The sequence below is a fragment of the Lynx rufus genome, unplaced genomic scaffold (genome assembly GCF_022079265.1).
Source record: "Lynx rufus isolate CCGP_SWC_20201006 ecotype Redwood Valley unplaced genomic scaffold, mLynRuf1.p SCAF_8, whole genome shotgun sequence".
In the NCBI taxonomy this organism is placed as follows: domain Eukaryota; kingdom Metazoa; phylum Chordata; class Mammalia; order Carnivora; family Felidae; genus Lynx; species Lynx rufus.
This window is the reverse complement of record NW_025814896.1, coordinates 50,165,940-50,188,108: the sequence shown is the minus strand read 5'-3', so window position 1 is coordinate 50,188,108 and position 22,169 is coordinate 50,165,940. Positions and strand designations below refer to the sequence as shown.

The 22,169-nt window shown below is 53.3% G+C and overlaps 1 protein-coding gene across 1 annotated transcript in view; it reads right to left on the bottom strand.

Annotated features, from left to right (window-relative positions):
• PYGB (glycogen phosphorylase B) overlaps positions 1–22,169 on the bottom strand; it is a 65,177-nt gene continuing 43,008 nt past the window's right edge. Inside the window, exons 6-20 of the mRNA XM_047067878.1 lie at positions 20,690–20,801; positions 20,197–20,279; positions 18,863–19,006; positions 18,180–18,272; positions 16,688–16,834; positions 15,666–15,829; positions 14,618–14,732; positions 13,083–13,184; positions 12,192–12,339; positions 9,468–9,526; positions 7,683–7,824; positions 5,687–5,894; positions 4,167–4,301; positions 2,831–2,897; positions 1–1,478 (exon numbers count right to left, since the gene is read on the bottom strand). Coding sequence (XP_046923834.1) covers positions 1,326–1,478; positions 2,831–2,897; positions 4,167–4,301; positions 5,687–5,894; positions 7,683–7,824; positions 9,468–9,526; positions 12,192–12,339; positions 13,083–13,184; positions 14,618–14,732; positions 15,666–15,829; positions 16,688–16,834; positions 18,180–18,272; positions 18,863–19,006; positions 20,197–20,279; positions 20,690–20,801 — 1,872 coding nt within the window. The 3' untranslated portion in view covers positions 1–1,325. The remainder of the gene's footprint in view (positions 1,479–2,830; positions 2,898–4,166; positions 4,302–5,686; positions 5,895–7,682; positions 7,825–9,467; positions 9,527–12,191; positions 12,340–13,082; positions 13,185–14,617; positions 14,733–15,665; positions 15,830–16,687; positions 16,835–18,179; positions 18,273–18,862; positions 19,007–20,196; positions 20,280–20,689; positions 20,802–22,169) is intronic.

Genomic DNA, 22,169 nt, shown 5'->3' with positions numbered 1-22,169 from the left:
CACAGGCAGGAAGGTTTAATCATTTTCTCACACAAGGCAGTAACAGCAAGTGGCACAGTGATGGGTCCACATGTGGCCTAAGAAATGGGGCAGCAGAGGGTGTCATGGATTCAACCACAGCCTCGGAATGTGGACCTCCCCACCAGACCTCTGCAGCTCTGGTGAAGTGTGCATGTGAGCAAATCCTCCATGGCCTGGTTCTGTGAGCAGTCAGGACCCAGGGTGAGGGCAGAGCCCTGTGCCACTGAGATCCAGCATGCAAGGAGGCAGAGCCTCGGAAGGGTGCTTCCCACCCGTGTCTCCAATAAGCCTGCAGTGAAGCGTGCCAGGCTGCTTCCTGGCTCTCTCCTCTGGGCAGCTGAGAGGGGCTCACCCACCCTTACGGCCACCAGCCTGCCATCCAGGCAGAGTGGAAAAGTGGGCTCCCTTCTGGGCCTGCTCAGTCCTTTTCCTAGACCACCTTAGTTGTACTGGTAGGGAGGGAGACAGGAGACTAGTCTCATGTGTAAGACAGGAGACACAGCCCCCAGGTCAGGGCAGGGGTACAAGGAGGGCATGGATCTGCAGCAGGGGCTGGGCTATCAGCCTTTCCAGCAAAGGCAATGACTCCATCCCAGGCCCCCAGGGCTGGGCCAACCCAGGACAGAATTTCAGAAGTACAATTTTTAGTTGCTAAAACGAGAAAAGGCTTCAGCTACTTTCATTTTCCTGTGAAGTTAATTTTTCTCTTGAAAAAGCAAAACCAAGCTAACTTTGCATCAGCCAGCCTTGTCCTAGCCCAAATCCCCGAAATGCCGGACCCAGGTGTCCTCATCCATGTGATCCTCACTCGTCCAGGGCCCCTTTATCTGATCAGTCTGGAAACTTGGGCCAGAGCACCTACATAGCAGTTGCAGACTTGGCTTGGAGTACTGGACCCTCCCAGCACAGCCAGGAGCACAGCTGGGCCAGGGAGGTCAGAAACCCACACCAGCTGGGTAGCCCATGTAGTGCAGAAACACATAGTTCCCCAGGCTTTGCCACAGCTACCTGCCCAGACCCCAGAATCCAAAAGCTCAAAACTAAAAACAAGCTCACTGCAAGGTGCATGCAAGGTCTCAGAGGAGCCCAGCAGGTGGCTCCACCTTCCCCACCTCCTTGGGACAGGTGGGCTAAAGCTGCGGGGCCAGCTGCCCTGGTCAGTGCTGTGAGCCCCAATTTCCTGCAGAAAACTGGGAACATCTCATTCTTTACACCTTTCCTTCCTTTCCCACCCCAAGCCACCACCACGATCCCCATGGCCCTCCAGAAACAGCACTGAAACAGCAAGGCCACTGCCAGGGCTCCTAATCCTTGGGGAGATTGGGGGGTGGGATCTGCAGGTCAGAGGGCTCCACGCCCCAGATGTCCCGGGCATACTCTGTGATGGTCCGGTCACTGGAGAACTTGCCTGAGCAGGCAATGTTCCTGATGACCTTCTTGGTCCACTCCCTGGGGTTCTGCAGAGGGAAGGAGAGGCTGAGTAATCCTAGGCACCACATAAGACAACCTGCACTTCCAGAACTTCAGGACTGTTCCCAGATGAGCTCTTAGCCCCTGGGAAGCTTGATGAACAAAGAGGAAATTGCAATCAACAGCTCACTCAAATGGGGGGACCCACCAACCAGAAAAACTACCAGATGATTAGATACAAGTGCAAGGAGTCTGAGAAGGTCCCGGACCTCAAAATGCACCACGTCCTCTGGGGCACGGCCCACCATGACAAAGAAATACCACCAGGTGAGTACTTGCCACTGGCTGGATCCAGGGAAAATGGCCAGGTGGTCTCCCATCCACAGCTTCCCCCAGAGCCTGGCAACCACCCCTAGACTGAGCCAGCACCAAGAGGAGTCTTCCCGAAAGGGCACACTCTGCTGAGGTCTGGGTCAGAGGAGCAAAGGATCCCCCCAGAGCCCTGCCTAGTCACTCAGTTTCCCATCTCCCCCCCCCATCTTTCATGGGTCCCAAAGGACAGACAGCTTTCCTAAGGGCAGGGGGTGGGGGCCAGAACAGCAACAAATCAGAAATACAAATCCCACAGGCCTTGTCCAAGAACCTGGGAAATAATCCATCCAACCCACAACTCTGCAGTCACACCATGGTAGCCAGAGTCCTCTCCCACTGCCTCCCCTCCCCACCCCCAGGAAAGGGGAGAGAAGAGGGCACCAAGGGACATCCTCGAGACCCCACATGGAGACACTCACTCCCCCAGGGACACTGGCCAGCACATGCTCCACACAGAAAACAGGACCTCCCTCGTCCACTTTTACCAAGGAGTAGGGAGCTGGCTGCAGTGGTCCTGCCCTAAAAAGGCTGCTCCTCACAGCTATGGGTCCCTCACTCTACTTAACATTGAAGCTCACACTTTTCCAAGGAAGCATTCCCATTCTCATTTTTAAACACAGGCTTTCTGTGTGCACATACAAGTCTTCCTGGCTCCACACCTGCTCCCTGCACCCTCCTGATCATAGCCACATGGGAGTGCAGACCACAGGCTGAGGCATCGCCCATTGCCTCTGCCGTCTGCAGGAAGGAAACTCCTGTCCTGCTCACTTGTGTTCTGCGGCAGCTGCTCAGAGGCTGCGTGGAAACGTGCCAGTGTGGACAGCAGCCTGGTCCCAGGGGCACTAGCCTTTTCCAGGGGCGAGCAGAGAGATGGCTGTCAGTCGGAGTGGAAGCAGCCCCATTCAGCCTGAGCCCATGATGCAGCTCAACGGTGAACTATGACCTCCCGGGACTGGACCTCATAGATGTCCCCTGCTGCTACCCTGCCAGGGCCACCCCCACCAGCTCTGGGGCCCGAGAACCATACCCTGTACAGCTGGTCCACCTGGGCCTGGCATGCCACATACGCTTCATAATCTGCAAACACCTTGAACCTGAAATGGGAGACAAGAGACTGGTCCACCGTGGCAGGTGGTCAGGAAACAGGTCCCAGCCATCCAGGTCCTCACACTTTAGGATGACAGAGCCCACCTGGCCACAGAGGTGGCTCTAATGAGCAATACTTTTGTCCTGGGGTACTATTCTATAAAATCCTTGTTTTAAGCCTATGTTTCTTTAAAGAAGTGGGTGTTTCCAATGCACCCTCTCCATGCATGTGGGGTAGAGCCGCACAGGCTGAGAGGCTTCCTGCGGACTCCATCTCCCAGGTGAGGGGGCACAGGATGACAGTGAGGCTCTACGCAGCCATCTGTTCCCAGGTCTAACTGGGCCAAAAATTGGTGGTCTAGAGAAAGGATGTTGTGGGTAAAAATGTAGGATTTATGAACACAGAAATGCATTTTTGTTTATGATGGAGTCACAGGGACAGTTCATGAAACTGCTAAATTTTTCCTTGATCACAGACTGAGCCAGGGCCCAGCTCCCAGCCCTGTATGTGTGGGGCTGCAATCTGATCTGACACCAGCTCACAGCACTCACGGGAAGAGCAATAGACAAAACCAATCCAAAGGCAACTGAGAGTAGAACAGAGGTCAATTCTCAGCATTTGCCAGATTCAAGGATTCTTACCAACAGGGTGGAGCAAAGAACTGTCAAAAGAGGGCAAGTGGCATTGCTGACCTGCTGTAAATTAGTGAGTCTGTAAATGTGGATGTTATAATCAGGGATAGTTGTGTTGTAAAAAACCATTAACTACATCGTACTTTATGTCACAAGTTAATTCCATTTTAACCACTCTGTGTCACCACCGACCAACATTTGCCTCAGCTGGGACTGCAGGACCATGACTGTGGAGGCACAGTGCCCCTCACCCACCATTTCCCAGAGGTTTCTGGTGTGTCCTGCCCAGACTCCTGTTCTCCCCGGGGAAGAGAGGACTCAGGAAATGCCTCCAGGCAGCCCCATCTGAAACCACCTTCTGCTTGTCATGCCGTTCCGGGGGTCAGCCAGTGCTGGGGGGCCTAGGGCCAGATCATGAACCAGCAATCCCTACCACCAGGGTCCCCCAGCATTCAAGCACCTCCAGAGACCACAGCAGGCCCTGGGTATAGCATGTCAAGGTTGGCGGCCCGAGGCTCTGCCCATGGGCTGGGGTAGGGAGCCAGCCTCACCTCAGTCCAGGGTCACTCCCAAAGTGCAGTCTTGAGCCCACCAGGAGGACCCATCTATCTGACCAGCCAGTGGGGAAGGACATAAGGACAAACCTGTCGTGGTTCAGCAGCATGTTGACAATGTCCCTGAAGCAGTCTGGATCCTTGGGAGAGAAGAAACCACTGCTGATCTGGTCCACGGCCTGCTTCAGCTCGGGCAGGCGGTCATAGTACTCTCTGGCATTGTACCTGTGGGGAGGTGGGGCCAAGCGTCAGCCTTCAGGGTGAGCTGCAGGGCTGTTTGTACTGGGCACCTTCCTGGTCCGAGACTGCCCCAGGCTCCAGGCCCAAGTGCTGCTGGGCCCTGCAGTGATGTGCTGGGTGTGCAGAATGAATCCCACCGGCTCCTTGCGATTGCTGGAAGACACACAATCACTGGCATGGCACTATCATACTCCTACAGGAGGCTGCTTGAGAACTGGCCTGCTGCATGCCATCTCCACCCCACCTTGCTGCACCCTGCCCTTAATGATGCCCCCTGCTTCCTGCCACCACCCTGCCCCCTGCCACTGGGACAATGAAGAAGGAAATGAAGCATAAACCAGACACAACCAGACCCAACAGTCCTTGGCCATCAGTAAGTTGGGGAGGGAAGCATGGAGCAGATATGCAGTCTCAGGACACGGGATGGAGCAGAAAGCCCAAATAAGGGGCAGGTAGGAAAGGGCACATGGGGCAGTGTACTCTCAAGCTGAGACATCTAACTCACCTTTAAGCTGTGACTTTTTAGGTGACATTTGGGTTTTCACCCGGCTGGTGCCTGAGGCCTCACCAACTCCCCTGAGGGCTTTTAGACAATTAGGCAATACTGTCTTGTCTTTTTAATTATTGCTCAGAATCAGGCTAGGGCCAGACTCAACAGTGTCCACAGTCATGATCAACAGTGTCCAAGGTCATGAAACATGAGGAAAGGCTGAGAAAATGTCACAGACCAGAGGAGACAGGAGACCTGCTATCTAAACACAGAGGGGTGCCCTGGAAGGGATCCTAGGACAGAAAAGGACATTCATGGGAAACGCTAAGTATGGACGTTAATAAATAACAATGCACCACTATTGGTTACCTAATTTTGATAACGTATGACTCTAATTAGGAAGATGTAAGCAACAGGAGAGATGGCAGAAGGGTCTATAGGACTCTGTGCTATCTTTGCAACTTGTCTGTAAACGTGAAACTATTCCAAGGGTTACTTTACAGAATCTGGCCAGAGAATCTCAGCAGCTCAGCCCCAAATCCCCACACTGGCTGAGTGCTCAGAGCTTTCCCTCCAGAGACCAGAACCTTCTACCCTTTTGAAAAGACTCACTCTGGACCCCAGGGACTGGGCCCATGGAGACAAGCACAGAGTAGCCAGCTCCCACCCAAGCCAGCCTCCCAGGACAGCTGGTGGGGTGCTCAGGCCAGGAGCAGGCTCAGCCAGCATGCCCACAGCCACCCCCACCTGCCAGGAGGGCATCTCCCCCAGCAAGCGCAGGCCTGGCTCCCAGAGCCCTCTTGGCACCCCCAACCCCCAGTGTTCCAAGCAGTGTCTGGGATGCTGCAGTGCCCCCGATGGCACAGGAAGGAATACACACCCTTTCCGGTCCAGGGCCTCGACGTCCTCTACACGCATGCCAAAGACGAAGAGGTTCTCAGCCCCAGCTTCCTCAGCCATTTCCACGTTGGCGCCATCCATCGTGCCAATGGTGAGAGCCCCATTGAGCATGAACTTCATGTTGCCCGTGCCCGAGGCCTCAGTGCCCGCAGTGGAGATCTGCTGTGACAGGTCTGCGGCGGGGATCACTGCAAGCAGGTGGGCAAGAAGGTGCATCACCATAGACCGCTCACAGCATGGCAGCAATGGGAACTGTGCAAGACACCACACGCCCACTGCTGGCGTTCCCAGAGCAGGTGCCATCTCCCACTCACTCCAGGATGGGCCTGAGCCCTGCAGCCCACCCTGCCCACCTATTAAGGGCTTCCCTTCCTGATCCAGGGTAGCCTGAGGTCAAGATGGTGACTCCTGAAGAGAAGACCCCAGGTAGCAAAGGACCTTTGTTCTAGAACCTTCCAGGGACCAGGCCCAACCATACTTTGGGGTCCCCTGGTTCTTGCTTTTGATGTCATCATTCTCTTTCATCCTGACAGCACTTCTGTCTCATGCCGTCAGCCCATAAGTCTCTTCAGAGCACTTCAAAAGGAAACTGGACTCTTAAAGAACCAGAGAACTAGGAAGGCAGGGGCAATTTCCTCGTGTTCACATGCACACGAGTCACTCTGTGCTGTTTGCAGACTGGGCCCAACCAGCCACAACGATGACCCAAATGCAGTGGCCCTGAGGTGTCTCCAAAGGGTGGGCTCCCTGTGCCTCCAAGACATGATGGATGGGAAAGCCTCATCTTCCCACCTTGCCTTGGCATCCCTGCCCCCACATTCTCAGCTTGTCCATGGAGCTGATGCTGCTTCCCCAGCCCAGTGGCTGGCACTCAGGGTCCGTGAAGAGTGAAGTCCAGCTCTTCTTCAAGGTCAAGCCCAGGAGCCAAGATAAAGAGATACAGGCATCTCTGGCCCCCATGCAGCTCCACACTGAAGGCAGAGGGACACGAGCAAATGTGACAGTGGACACATTGCTGTAGCAAGTTTAAGACCCCAGCTCTGAGGCCCTAGACCAGGTACCCCAAGACCAGTTCTGAAGATGCCCAGGAGCCAGCTGGTCCCATGTAACAGTGAGGAGGGGGAGTTCCACGTGCAAAGGGCAGTAAGATGTGCCAGAAGCTCAGTGAAGAACTAAGCACATTACTGACCCTGAACCGCATATGGTCTGTGACAGCAGAGGGACCAGAGAGACGGTTCAATGACCTGGCTGAGCTGTCAGGAGAGGGGAGCATGTCTGCCTGCACGTCGTTACTCAGCACAGCAGGCAGCAGCTGATCTGTGTGAGCTGCAGACGTGCCTACTACTCAGAGCCAGAATTCCAGGCTCAGGTTTCCCATCACCTGGTTGGGCAAATCACCTTCCTGCCAGGGTCTCCACAAGTGGCCAGTTTAGAAAGGCCTGTCCAGGTCAGGAAAGCCACGCTCCAAGGCACATTTGGCTGCAGGAACTTCTCCAGATGACAGCACACATCCTTGAAGGAGCAGCCCCAGCCTGAACTCTCACCAAAGGGCTGGGTTGTCAGGCCTCGGGCTGCTCTCGGAAAGGACCAAAGAGGCAGGTGCCGGCCCAGATCACAAGTAGGTAATGCCCTTGAGAGTATATAGGTGGTGACAGCAGACGCATCCTCTGGGGGTGGGAGAAGGGAGGGAGGAGGCTGCCCTGGAAGCACATCCTGCCAGCAAGAGCAAGCTCTAGGAGCAGGAAAGAAAACTGGGGGCAGAACAAGGAGAAGGAATGAGGTCACAGGAAGAAGTGAGAAAGTACAGAGACAAAGGTTGAGGGTAATTCTCCGCATGTGAAGGGCAGAGAACTTCTCTAAAGCCTTTTACTACTAGAACAAAGTCTCCCTCTGGCTGGGGCGCCTGGTGTCTGGGACCAGCAATGACCACCCATACTGTGCCCAGGCAGGGGCAGGCCTTCCTAACATGGGCCTACCTTTCTCAGCCAAGGACACTCGGTAGTTTTCCAGGAAGATCACTTTAAGCCTGTCGCCCACAACTGGATCGTGGTTGACGACATTGCCAATGGATGTGACCAGCTTGATGATCATCTTGGCCATGTGGTAACCAGGGGCCGCCTGGAGATGGGAGGGGAAATTCAGCATGAACACACCTATGTGCTGGGCAGCACAGGGTCCTCGGAGGGTCTGGCATCATTCCCTGTAACCGGGGCCCCATGCTAGATCACTGAGGTCACACCCAGTTGAGTGGCCCCCCCTCCGTGTCCTGCATGCAGTCTGGCAGACAGCTTCATGACAGAGGAACCTGCTCTCCGTGGGGTGTGATGTCTACCCGTGACCCAGCTCTACCAAGCGCCTCTCCTGACAGCTGCCCCAGCCTGTGCTGAAACCTGCCAGCCTCAAACCTGTTCTCCAATTCTAGCCAGCTCTTCAGAAATGAGGACGTGAGAGGAGCAGGACTTTTAGAACCACCAACTTACAGGAAACACAGGGAACTAAGGGGCGTACTGGACATGCCAGACAGATGTGCTCAGAAAAGCCAACCTGGGGAAGACACAAAGCCCAATCTCTGTAACAAATCAGTTGCAGAGAGAGAAGAGAGGTAGGCGTGGGGAAAAACCTACTGATGACAAGATTTAACAGACAGCAAGCAATTACACGTTAGGCCCTGCCAGGGTCCAGATTCAAACAAACTATTCCAGATATCTGCAACTTTACTATCTACGTGAGAAGATGGTATCATGTGGTGGTGTTCAAAAGGGTCTGTACTTATTGTGGTTTTGGAGGAAAACATCATCGGGAACACGTGTGAAATACTTAGAGGTAAAGCAATTCCAGGTCCAGAACTCATTTGGAATGATCCAGCGGAGTCTGGGATAGGTGTATGGATATTATTACTATTCTTCCTACTTTTGTCTATGCTGAAAAATTTTAATAATTAGCATTTAAAAAACTGTTTGAAAGCCTGTATCTCTAAGAAATGCACACTGGGATACTAACAAAGGAAATGGCAGGCACTCGGGGAGATGACCATGAGCTGCTGGCTGGGCAGACAGTGCCTGGCCCCGCCTGGTAGGCCCCCATAAAACAACTGTGCTCCACAGTGTCCTCATGTTCTCTGATGACAATGAGGCTCTTGGGGGAAAGTGGCAGAGGGTGGGGACACCAGCCCTAGAGCACAGAGTATGATGAGAAAACCCATCCATCAATGAGTAATGGCAACATACTGGGACTATGTGACTGAGTATCCAAAAGCATGTGTCACGGTGAATAAAAAATGAAATAAAGCTAGGCTGAGCTCACTCACCATGGGTATACATCTGGCTGATGAAGCAGCCAGCAATCTATGTCCACTCAGCACACGAGTACAGGGAAGTGAGTGGGCAGCATGCTGGGACCTGAGAGCTGGGCACAGGTGTGGAAGGGTGGTGGTTGTACAAGGAAAGGCATTGGATGGAGGGCCAACAAGTCCACTGAGGACTCCCCTTGGGGCTAGGACCCCCACTCTCATGTGCTGGGGTCCCATCCAGCTCCCTCTTAATGCTGAGCTGATGGACACTGAACCTACTCAGCCCACAAGCACACCTGGGGAAGCAGGGGCCTCTGGCATTCCGTGTGTATGCTGGCTCTGAGCCTTTGCAGTCTCCAGCCCACTGCGCAGCTGGCACTCAAGTCGGGACACAGTGGCACTGACAAAAAGCATGGTGGTTTGTGCATTCAGGCTAAATATCAAGCAAGATGCAAAGAGAACATCACCTCACCTTGCCCCCGATCATGACAGTCCTGGGCACAAAGGCCTTGGTTGGGTCCTTCTTTATTCCTGTAGGACAAACAAGAGATTCAGATAAGGCACTGAAGCCAGACATGCCCCTGCTTTGGGACACAGGGTGGTGACCAGAATCCTCAGAGATCAACTCCAAACCAGGGGACATGGCACAGCCACTGGGCCCCCATGTGCCTATTAAGAATTCCCACTTACAAAAGGGGGACAAGCCCCCTAGATTCTGCATTTATATCCTATGGTGAGGAAGGAGGCCAGAAACAGACTCTTCCAAAAGGCTCACAGGAAAAGATGGACCTCTGTTTCCAGAACAGCCCAAAGCAGGTGCCTGGCTTGAGTCCAATCAGTCACCAGCTGTCAAGACCTTTGCACATGATGGGTATATGACAAAGAGGGGACCTTGAGATCATGGTAATGGCACTGTCAGCCCTCAAGGGATGTCAGGTGAGACCCCAAGTTCCCCGCCCCCCTACCTTCACTGTGATAAGAGGTGAGAGGCTATCCCAAAGCTCTCCCACACAGGGGCAGCCAGAGGGTCAAGTTATAACGGTCAGCTCCCCTGCAGCCCCAGCAGACTGAGGGTGTTCTCACCAGGCCCCTGGCTTTCAGTACCAGTGTATATGGGAGGTATTGGAGGATGTCTTCACAGAGGGGTGAGGCAGCCCTACACTGCCTTCACCAGAGGCCAAGAACCAGCCAGAGCAGTGAGAATCGGGGCTGAACTAACTCCAGGTTCTGCCAAGAACATGGCTGTGCCTTAGTTCTGATATCCTCCTGTTTCCAGAAATCAGACAGAACAACAGAAAGAATAGGAAAAAATAAAACAGAAACTACACTTCCACCAAAACTCAGAAAGAGGAAAGAGACACAAAGTCCAGGCCACTGAACAAGTTCTGCCAGTTTACAGGGTGGGTGGGGAATAGGGCTTTGAGCACAGAGGTCTCAGGACCCAGCCTCCTCAGAGGAACCGTCAGCAGGGCTGGTGTCTGGGGCACAGGAAGGAGGACGGGGGCCAGGAGGGCAGACCTCACCAGCCCCTCTCCTCTAGGAAACCCAAGAGGAAGGTCTGGCATCCTGGAGCAGAGGCCCCCAGGGCAGAAATCAGGGGAGCCAGGGCAGGTGGCCTCCTGAACCAGCCTGGGCTTGGAGAAACAGGAGTCCACGGCTGCACAGAGAGGTGCCCGCAGCTGCCTTGGGGTGCCACAAAGCCCCTTTGGTAGCCCTGGGAGGTGCAGCTCAGGCAAATTTGAACAAACACAATACGTGGCTTTGCTACAGACAAGAAATGAAACCGACATCCCAGTGAGAATACCCAAATCTCCAACCTGTGATGGACGTCAGCTTGGAAGAGTCCACGGAGCTGAAACCAAGACCTCAGGGGGAGGACAGGACATGAAAGTGCACAAAATGAGAACTGGCAGGACACGGGAGTGACAAGAAGCCAAGAGAGAGGCAAGACACAGAAAGCACAGCACACACAAAGGATGGAAACAAGAAAAGCAGACAACATAGCAGAGAAGGAAAGACCTTTAGAAAAGTTCAGAGAGCAATGAAGAGACAAGAAGATGATAGGTGGAAGGAACCTAGCACGCACCTCGCTGGAATCCTGGAAGAAGAAAACCAGAATAGCTGCACCTAACAAATGTTTTAAATTCATTTCAAGAAAACTTCTTAGAAATAATACAAGACCACAGTAGATGCATTCAGAATGCCCTGAGCATCAGGGAAAACTGACCCACAACGCTCAGCACCAAGACACAGCCCAGTAAATTTAGCACAGGTACTCAGGACAGCACAACACACCAATGCCCCATCCTCCAGACAGTGCAGGACAGACCTGAAAGATGCTTAAGAAAAGAACGTAAGCCAGCAACGTCACCTGCAAACCATCCTCCATGTTCTAAACAAGCAATAATTCAGATCGTGGTCCACAGGAAAGGCTGTAGTGAACCAAAGGGAAATCAAAGCAGGAAGGCAGGGCAGGACGGCTGGTGGTGACAGAAATCAGGCTGGGGACTGGGATGGCACAGCAGAGCATCAAGGCTGTCTGCTGGACCAGGGAGAAACCGTGCGTGCACAGGCAAGGGAGATGGTGAGGTGGAAATGAGCACAGGCCCCCAGCTACCTGCCTGGTAGAATAGCTGCACTCATGGGACGCCACAGAAAGCAGGCCCAGAAGTGGCAGGTCCTGGGAAGTACACAAGACCGTGCAGAGACTAGGACTGCAGGGGGTGGGGGGTAGCTGGCGCATGGGAGGATGTTCTTGAAAGGAGCTTTGCATCTTGAAAAGAATATTTGTGGTTCCTTTGATTTTCAAAATGAATAGTCACAGCATTAAATTACAAAATTTTAAAATACAAGTTTTTCCTTAAGGCTTTGTTATATTTATAAATCTAAAAAATATTCATATTTACTTTTGGGGGTCTTTGATTCATGTTTGCTCTCATAATTGAATGCTGCCTGAACAATTTAAGGTATGTGTATAAATTTAACACATTCTATTTCATTGTTTTAAGTGCACTTTAAGTGTCTCTAATAAGTAAAATCTTTCCAAATAAGACAAGTCTAATGACAAACAACTAAATTTGAACTAAAAACTAAAGTAAACATATAGCCCAGCCTTTGAGTCCCATGACGCCATGGAGGACCCACTAGGACTGTGCAGGGCTGCAGCCAGGGCCCTGTGGCCCCCAGGGACACTCACGGTTGTACAGCGTGATGATGTGCAGGCAGTTCAGCAGCTGCCGCTTGTACTCATGGATCCTCTTCACGTGCACGTCAAACATGGAGGAGGGGTTGATTTTCACCTTGTATTCCTTCTCCAGGAATGCAGAGAACTTCAGCTTGTTTTCCTGGGGAGAAAGGACAAAGATGGTCGAACCCCACAAGTCCCCAAGGTCTGACTAGGCTCCAGCTTTCCACTCAGAGCCAAGGGGACATCTCTGTCCCTCCACAAGCCACGCAGAAAGGTGGGGACTCTTAGAGGCCACAGCTGAGGGTGGAGACATTTTGAGGAAGGGAGGATGGGGGAATGGGGTGCTGAAGGTGGGCACACTCCAAGAGTCGCAGAAATAAACAGAAAACTAGACCAAAAGGCAAACCTGCGAAAGGATAAGAAAAGCAGAATAAAAGGGAGTCATGAGTGTGGTATAAAGGACACAAATGGGGACAGTCAGGGGGGAGGAGACTCAGGATGAAGGACTATTTCAGGGCCCTAAGACCATGTGGCAGCCCAGCAGAGACACAGGCTCATGAGGGACTGAGTTCTCCATCAAGGCTGCCACCTGTCAGGTTTGGAGGGTTCAGTGGCCCCGGCCTGTCTGGCTGTGAGGCTGGCTGCCCCGGGGAGAGGCTCTCATGCAGCCAAGCAGCATACCCGTGCATAGACGCCAGGACCAGATAGACTTTTGGAGCACCTCCCAGGAATGAGCTCTTCCTGCAGAACTTGGGGCCACGGCATGCCCGGGCTGCTCTGGGTCTGCACCCATCTGCCTGCCTGCTCCATGACCTGAGCGCTGAGTGGGAGGGATGGACTTGGCGGTCACTGGGCCAGATACCTGGAACACGCAGGAATGCCGCCCCATGCTGGGCCTACCTGCTTGACCTTGGCCACGTCCCTGATGAGTGCCTCATCGTTGACCAATGGCAGCAGCTTCTTCAGTTGGCTCAAGTCAGTCAGGAAACCCTCCCCGATTTTCTGGAGAATCATAAAGGGACACATACTTGGGGTGCCTGTGTGGCTCAGTCAGTTAAGAGGCCACCTTCAGCTCGGGTCACGATCTTGCAGTTTGTGAGTTTGAGCCCGGCGTCGGGCTCTGTGCTGACAGCTCAGAGCCTGGAGCCTGCTTCTGATTCTGTGTCTCCCTCTTTCTGCCCCTCCCCTACTCACACTCTGTCTCTCTCAAAAATAAATAAAACATTAAAAAAATTTTTTTTTAATTAAAAAAAAGGGGGATACATGCCTTCTGCCTATTGTAGGACCTGTCCTCCTGAAGACTGTCCTCCATTTTGTCATCCCCACCTCTGCTTTCCTCCCTGGATCTGCTCTGGCTTGGCTCCAGGCCAGCTTTTCTCTCATAGCCCAGCTCTGGGGAAATACCCCCACACTGTGGCCTCAACCACCATGGGCAGCCCCACCCCAGCCTCCCTCTCAGTCCCTGGGCTTGCTCCTGACATTATGTCCCAATCTGGTCAAGCTCAAACATCCACAACAATCCCACGAGCTTCCCTTGTTCCCTTCACAGAAAGGCCCCAAACCTGGGGGCCAACCGTGGCCCAGCGGCTCTTCCTGGCCTGGGCCCTGTCTGCCATCCATCCCCAAGGCTCTGCACCTGCCAAGACTGTGAAATAATGGAGCACCTTCCAGTCACTTCCTGGCCCTGAACTCTCTGCACTACAGCAGCGTGGTCAGTCCAAATGTACCTCTCATCAAGTACCCCGCTAAGTCTCCCTGCTGCTAATGTAGGACCAAGAGGAAAACTCCTGGCCTGCAAATGCCCTGGCCACTTCCGAGGCCTGTCCTCCCTCTGCCCGCCTCGCCAGGCACTGAGCCTCGCTGGCCTTCCAGCTCCTGGGTGGGCCACGTCCCTCCACCACAGGGCCTTGGAACAGAGATTCACTGCTCCCAACTCCCTCCTTTTAGCCCTTTGGATCTGTCTTGCTCTCCCTTTTCCAGGGATGCCTTCCCTGACACACGCAGCCCAGGCAGGCAATGTCCCCACCACAGACTCTCAGCGGGCACCACCCTACATCCACCTACTGCATTCTCAAGGCTAGCTGTCACCTGGTGTGCACAAGCACATGAACAATCAGTAACCACTGCATCTCTGCCTCCCAAAACCTCTTCAGTGGGCCTGTGGCTGCTGCTCAACCAGGTGATCCCACCCCAGCCCCTCTTGAAGCCCAGGACCTCACTTCTGAACTCCTGCACAGGCCTCTGGGGCCACTGACTGACTGCCCAGCCCAGCCTAGCACTCCCACATCTGGGTGGCAGCAGGACCCCACCTGGGGTCCCTGGCCAGGAGCCACCACTGGTCAACACACTGGTGATGGGCCTGAGGGCCTTGGGCAACAGATGGGGTGCTAACGGTGCTCACAGCTCTCTGGGGACTCAAAGGCAGCTGGTCTCACCTCCACAATGGTGTCGGCTAGCCCCGGATTACACAGGAGCAGCCACCTTCGGGGTGTGATGCCATTTGTCTTATTCTGGAACTTCTCTGGCTCGAGCTCATAAAAATCCTTAAAGCTAAAACACAGGAAACAGACAAATGTCACAACAAACAAGGTGAGCAAGAGAACATTCAGAAATCCCACTGGAAGATCACTAAGCTCAGTTTTTTTGTTGTTTTCTAAGGAGCACAGAGCAGTCCGCCTTGCTGCCCTCTTTTGAGAACAGTAAGCATGGAGCACATGCTTTTCAAAGCACTGCACATTTAGTCACATAGCAATAAGCACACAGGTAATGGAACCTGGCCATCTTCCACAGTGAATGTGACATTGAAGAGGGTACGGGCTATCATAGAGCTTGAGAACCAGGGTTTAATTTCCTCATCTGTAAAATGGGGACGCACCTCTCTGAGAGGCTTGCTGTGAGGATCTAAAGACTATAACACATGAAGCGCTTGGGCTGGTACCAGGAACACAGAAGCCTCCACACAGACAGACCTGGTCTTGGGTCTACCTGGTGCTCACAGAGGTACTCTACATACATCTGGGTCAAGGATGGCAGGAAGGAGTTTCAAAATCATGTCCCACCAAAAGAGGGAGGGAAAACACTGGGAGATCTGACTTAAGAATTCTTCCTTCCTCTTGCTGACAAGCCCTGACTCCTCCTGCCCTAACCTGGGACACTCTTGAGCAGGCACTCCTGGCACCTGGCCAGCAGCAGATGGCTCCAAGACAGAGCATCTGTCTGGACAGACAGAGGACACAGAAAAGAGGAGGTGGCACTGGTGATAACTCAAAGGCTCAACGCCCTAACACTGCCCACGGTGTCCTCAGCCACTGAATAACATGCCCTGGGCAGTTCAGACAGTACCTGTGAGGGCAGGAGAGCAAGTGTGGAGCCTGGGCAACATGCCCCAGCCACTGTGTGTATGGCTGCCAACAGTGCCCAGAGGTGAGTCTAGGGTCAAGAAGAAGGTACACCCAGGTCAGCGCAAATGCTGGCTCCACTCACACTGACTGCTTCACGATCTCTGAGTGAATCCTCGCCACGCCGTTGACAGCGTGGGACCCGATCACACACAGGTGGGCCATGTTAATCCTCTTGCAGTCCCCTTCCTCGATCACAGACATCCTCCGCAGGCGGTCCACATCCCCAGGGAACAGGGAAGCCACGTGCTGTAGCCAAGTCAGAGAGCAGGAGGTGAGCAAGTGGTGAACAGGAAGCCCAGGGGCCCCCATGGGATGTTCTGCCTCCTCCAAGAAAATCCCAAGGTTGCTGCACCCCAGACATGCATTCAAACTCCCTGGATGCACCTCTGAGAGCCCCAGGCGTAGCAGGAAGCTCCTCCACACTGCTGTAGCCCAGGGAAAGGCCTGACTGGCCAGAGGACTCGACAGAGCTATTCTGTGGGAGGTGACAGGAGGACCGTGGTGCTAAGATGTGCCATGTGACTTAGAAGGAAAAGACGAGAGTGCTGCCCTGCTGGCCTAGGCAAGGTCTGACCAATTGGAAACGGCTACTTTTTCACCAAAAGGTTAAACAACTGAACAAGCACACCTGGATTCTAAATTCCCCTTTCCCTGTAGCACTCTTCTCTCCATGGGTAACAGAGGAAAGACAAATGCTGCTTTATTTCCAAATCATCCAAATGCTGCTATGGTGTCTCAGGACCAAGGCCTCTGGCATTCCAGGAACAGACTCTTACATTTGAGCCCCACATGGGAATGAGAACATTTCAAAAAGACCTAAATCCATGACTCCCACATACACAGCAGGGGTCTAGGTCTGGGGAAGAGATTTACCCAGCAACGGCCCCTGGACCCCAAAGCCCTCTGCTGGACAGAGGGCTATTCCATGCAAGAAGATACATGTCGCAGGCCAGACAATTCCACATAGAGGACAGGAGGAACCTCCACCTCTTCCAGGTGCAGGTGCAGCCCACCACCCCCATCCCCAATCACGACAGGAGGGGTGGTCATCTCGGGGGCAGCATCCCTAAAGCTCCCACCCATACACACCCCCACCCTGCTCACATCAAGGTGCCTCTGGTTGATGGCGTAGATGATCTCCAGGTGCCGTGGCAGGAGCTTCTCAAACATGGACACAGGCCAGCGCTCCAAGGCCTCAGGTAACACAGTGTGGTTGGTGTATGCACATGTCTTCTTTGTGATTTCCCAGGCCTAGAACATTCCAGAACATTCCAAATTGTTTTGTTTAGAAACAATCCGCTTTTCTTTTTTTAAATTTTTTTTTTTTCCAACGTTTATTTATTTTTGGGACAGAGAGAGACAGAGCATGAACGGGGGAGGGGCAGAGAGAGAGGGAGACACAGAATCGGAAACAGGCTCCAGGCTCTGAGCCATCAGCCCAGAGCCCGACGCGGGGCTCGAACTCACGGACCGCGAGATCGTGACCTGGCTGAAGTTGGACGCTTAACCGACTGCGCCACCCAGGCGCCCCGACAATCCGCTTTTCTACCAGATGCTCAGGGAAAAGTCCATCAAAGGTAGATGCTCGGATCCCACTTGAAAGGGGCCCAGGTGGCTACATATCTCTGCCCTCTGGGGCTATCTAGAACCTTCTGAAAACGTACAAGTGAGCCCCATGCCCTTCGCCTTCCCAACGTGACCACGAACATTCTACTTCCTAACATAGTACACACACATAAATGAGTGACGCTTACCTCATCACCTGGCATCACTCATTTTTCTTCTGTGAACCAGTTTTTGTTTGTGAACAAAACAGAGCACCAAACAATTTTCTACTTTGTTTCCACCAAACTGATCTCACACCCAGTTGGAAACACTGGGAAACTGTGTGGCCTCCCTCCACTGGCCAGGGGCAGATGGGACCATGGGGGCACTGCCCAGCCCCGCCCAGGAGTGCACCCCAAACCAGAGGGGGCTCTGGGTTCTACAAAATGACATGAAAATTGTTCTAAAGTCTTATAGTTGATTTAAACTAGATCAAGAAAATCTTGCTTTACAAGCATCCAGGACCAAATAAGTTGAGTCAGAAGAACTTATAAAAAATTTAAACAATGTGTTTCTTTACACTTAATACTTCTGCGGTTCTTGCCACAATTCTAAGATGAGAAAATGTACGTGAAAAGCTCTAAGACGTGTCAGAATTTTTTCCCAGTCTTCCAGAAAACTGCTCTTCTGTGCCTTTGTGCCACTGCTCCACCTATGGTGTCTTAGTCCCTTGGGAGAAACCCCAGACCTGCTCTTGGAACATCCGCCTCCTCATGGCCCTGCTTCTCAAGGACAATGTCCCTCTGTACTCCCCAGGCCACAGGGGATAGGCCTTCCTCAACATCCTAGGGCCAGCTCATACTCACCACTGTTGTTGGGACAGGCTGGAAGGTGAGGGGACACTGTCACCCCTATGTGCCCAGGTCTGCAGGGAACACTATCACCTTATATACCCAGTTGTGACAGGGACAGTGTCACTCCACATGCCCATCAGTATGGGAACACAGTCACCCCATGTGCCCAGCCCTGTGCCCTTGTCTTCAGTGCTTACCTTGTCCCAGTCTACTTTCTCCACATCCACCAGTATCCGCATGAGCTCAGGGATGGCAAGGGCTGGGTGGGTGTCATTCAGCTGGATGGCAACCTGCAGTTTACACAGGGTGATCCCCCTCAATCCCCTTGCCTGCATCTGCCTGGGTGCCACAGTGGTCAGTGTGTGCAGAATCAGGGTCCACAGCCGCCCACCCCTGGGGAGCCTGATCCATAGGGCTGACAGCAGGGAGCTGAAATCACGGCACAGATGCTGAACCTAGCCTGAAAACCAGCCAAGGAGCAGGGAGGACAACAGGGCAAGAGGGGCCACAGGGAGGGGTTGGGAAGACCCCATGGGCTGGCTCTGCAGTAGGACCCTTAGCACCCCACCGAGGCTCTTCTGCTCTCCACAGCTCCCCCTGACCCAGAATGTTCCTCTCACCGAGGATATGTTGGCTTTGTTTAAAATCACTAAACCCAGCCCATCAAATGCATCACACTTTGCCACAGGAACCTTTTACAGTATCCCTTGCTGTTCCTAAGGACACCTAGTGTGGTTCTGGTCAGAGAGGAGGGGGCCTGGCCCCTGATGACAAGGAAATGAGGGGGGCTGCTCTCCTCTCCTCACCCACGCCCAGCCTTGAGATAGAAATCAAGCCTGGGAATGTCCTGTCCTTCTGCACAAGACCCATCAACACCCACCTTGTCTGAGAATGTCTCAAAACAGGTTCTCACTGGGTCCCGGCAGCCAAACTTGGAGGACTTAAAGCGGCGAATGATGTCCTGGAGGGTAGCAGCCACCACAAAGTACTCCTGCTTCAGGCGCAGTTCCTTCCCCTCGAAGAACTGTGGACACAGGACAGTGCTGGCACCAACAACAGCCACCAGGGCCACCACAGATCCTCAGGGACCCCCCCACCCCCACCCCAGGGCTCAAGAAGGGCACGAGGCTGGGAGGCCCTGCTCCAGGGACCATAGAGACCCATGTGTGCATGAGAGGATGAGAGCCCTTGAGTGTCAGCATGGTGCTGACACCTCCATCACCACCATCCCAGGGCCCAAGGTCAGGTAACCTGCAGCTCAGGGGCACAAGCAGAAGGTCTAGATGGCCTGACCTGTGTGTGATCTTCAGATAGGGAAGCAGCCAGCAAATGGTCACGGTGCCCTGTGTGAGGACACCAGGCATGCAGGTCTCGTTCCTTAACAGCCAGAGCCACTCAGAAGCACAAGCTCCAAAGTGTCAGTGTCCTAAAAATGCCTTGTACCTAAAGCTTTAGAATCTGCTTAAAATCTTGGCAGGGGAAGGGGGAATGGGGTATGTTTGGTTGTGAGCCTTTCAACACCAATTCCCTTTGCTACTAATGTGCACCTGTTACTCTGATAAAACAAAGAACACACAACCCACTAACAAAGGCAAATTCTAAGGGCTCTTGTCTGGCAACAACAAAGCCACCAGACACTAAACTCAGTAGCAATCACTGGGGACTGTGATTGTTACTTCATCTAGTGGGTGGTGGCACATAATTAAAGCTTTTCGAACCATGACTGGCGTATGTCTCAAGGCATCACTGAAAAGCAGGGACTGCTATTCCCATTTGAGAAATAGCTCATCAAACTCCTGGGGAAGTGGCATCACATGCCAGAAGAGCAGAAACTGACTGGACGTGAGGTCTGACAAGTTCCCACATCCCCCACACGTTGCTCTGCATACGGTCTTGCAGAGAGTCAGCACAGAGCCAGCCTCAGGGGCAGCCGGGTACACAGCAGTATAGACATGTGAGGCAAGGCCAAGAACCTCCTGCTGTATCCTCTTAGGGAGAGAGCAAAGGGGAGATGCTAACAGGCACACTTGGACTTGTGGGGCTTTGTCAAGCATGCTGTGGTGCCCTCACTCTGAGGAGCCACACAGGGCTGCTGGTAGCTACTTACGTGGTCTCACCTGATGAATGGGAGGCCAGCAAATAGGTCCTTCTAGACAGCCCCAGCCCCTAGCACACTTTCCTAGCAGAAGAGAAGCAACCACATGAGATACTCACATTATCATTTGGATACAGGACTCTGGAGATGTTCTCGGCCAGGTTCCTGTCCAGGACCGCCTCGATGTAGCCTCCCACATTAACTAGGGGCAGAAACAGTGAGGTCAGAACCCACATCCCTTCCCTTGACTCCTCATGTGCCCTTTCCCTGAAGGTCCTCCCTCACTTCCCTGAACTGTGTGAGGGACATTCCTGCACAGAAGGTGCCCCCAGAGCCATGGTTTCACTCTGCCCCAGGCCCAACCTGTATCCCCCACACATCCTGCAGAGCCCTAGGCCCCTTGGTCTTTCCTGAGGGCACAGGGTTCCACGAGCAGTGGCTTTGCTGGTGGGCTCTCCCTGGGAAGCCCTGGTGCTCTGAGGATCCTGCCCTCTGCCCTCCACATTGAGAGTCCTGTGCTTTGCACAGCAGTGATAGTGCAGACAAGACAAGAGCTTCACGGGGCAAGTTTGGGAGAAGCCATCCAATAGAAATAAGAGGGGCAGAACGCACAGTCATGGAGCTTGAAGTCATTGGGTGCCTTGGCGGACCACAGCCTCATGGTGTTGACGGTGTTGTTCCTGTAGCCCGGCACAGGGGTGTCGTACGGCATGGCCAGCACCACCTGGCCGAGAGATGGTCAGATCCAGTCAGCTAGCAACACAGTCCCCAGTCCCAGGCCTTCTCACCCCAGCAGCAGCATTCTGCTCCCCGTTGGTGGCCAACCTGCTTGCCCTCTGGCTTTTCTCCTTGTGCCCCAAATCCCTGCAACCTGCCCTGCAAGCCTGCAGGCCTCCCCAACTAAGACCACCTGTGATGGCTCTGCAGTAAGGCCCTGACCACACTCCTGAGGTCATTCTGTCTTCTCTAGCTTCTCCTCCTTCCACACTGGCATTGATTTAAGAATTCTTCCCACTCAGATCTTCAAGGTGCCACTGTGTCAACCTCACTCACACTCTGTTAGCAGTCATGACTCCAGTGTCCTTGTCCTCTCTCTGCCCTCCTTCCTCTTCTCACTCGACCCACTTGTGTAGTTTCACGACCCAAACTAACTTCTCCACAGAGGACTTCTATTTCTGATTTCCATTTTCCAATGCCTGCAAAAGGCTCCTCCTGTTGGGAGACTTGACCTCTAACCCTCAGAGAAACCAAACCAGCCCACACTCCACTCACAACAGAAAATGCAGGGCCTGTTCTCTACCCACAGAACCTTCCACGCTCCTCCCACCCACGATTCCAGTCTGTCCACAAGTATCTGCTTTACTCTTGTCAAGCACAGGAAAACACACACCAGCCTCAAGGTCACTTCCAACCCTCAGATCCTCTGATGAGGTTTCTCACATTCAGGTACGCTCACGGGGGCTCATACCAGTTCAACTATGTGGCTTTACGAGATGAAAGCGGCTCTGACAGCCAAAAGGACTGTGTTGATAGCATCACTAGAGCCTTAGAATCACTTTTCCTTTCCCCTCTACCCTCACCCCTGCTCCCTGCTCCCCTGCCCCCCAAGGCCCTATCCAAGCCAGTGACAAGCCCTACAAAGCATCCCTAACAGCCCAGGGCTGACAGAAATGCCCCAATGGTCTCTATGTCTCCCTACATACATGACATGCTCATCTTCTACAAGCACATGCAATCAGATAACTGATCTTATTTTCTCCTCTTTTGAATTAAATACAACTTATTATGGCATTTTAGGCCTCCATAACATGGCTCCAGCCAACCCTAGCCCATGCACTCCTTAAAACTTATGCTGCAGAAAATCTGGATGACTCACTTTTGCATGCTTGGGACTTCTCCAGTCTCCTGGGCTCATTGCCCCACATCTAGATGGCTGAGCCTTGCTCATTACAGCTACCCCCTCACAAAAGCTCTCCTGCTACCTCTCTCAGTCCCTTGGCTGAAACCACTCAGATGTGCACTGTCCACCATCCCAGAGCCTGGACTGGACTCTCCATGTTCTTGCCCTGGTTCCCTCATCAGTGCCTGTGCC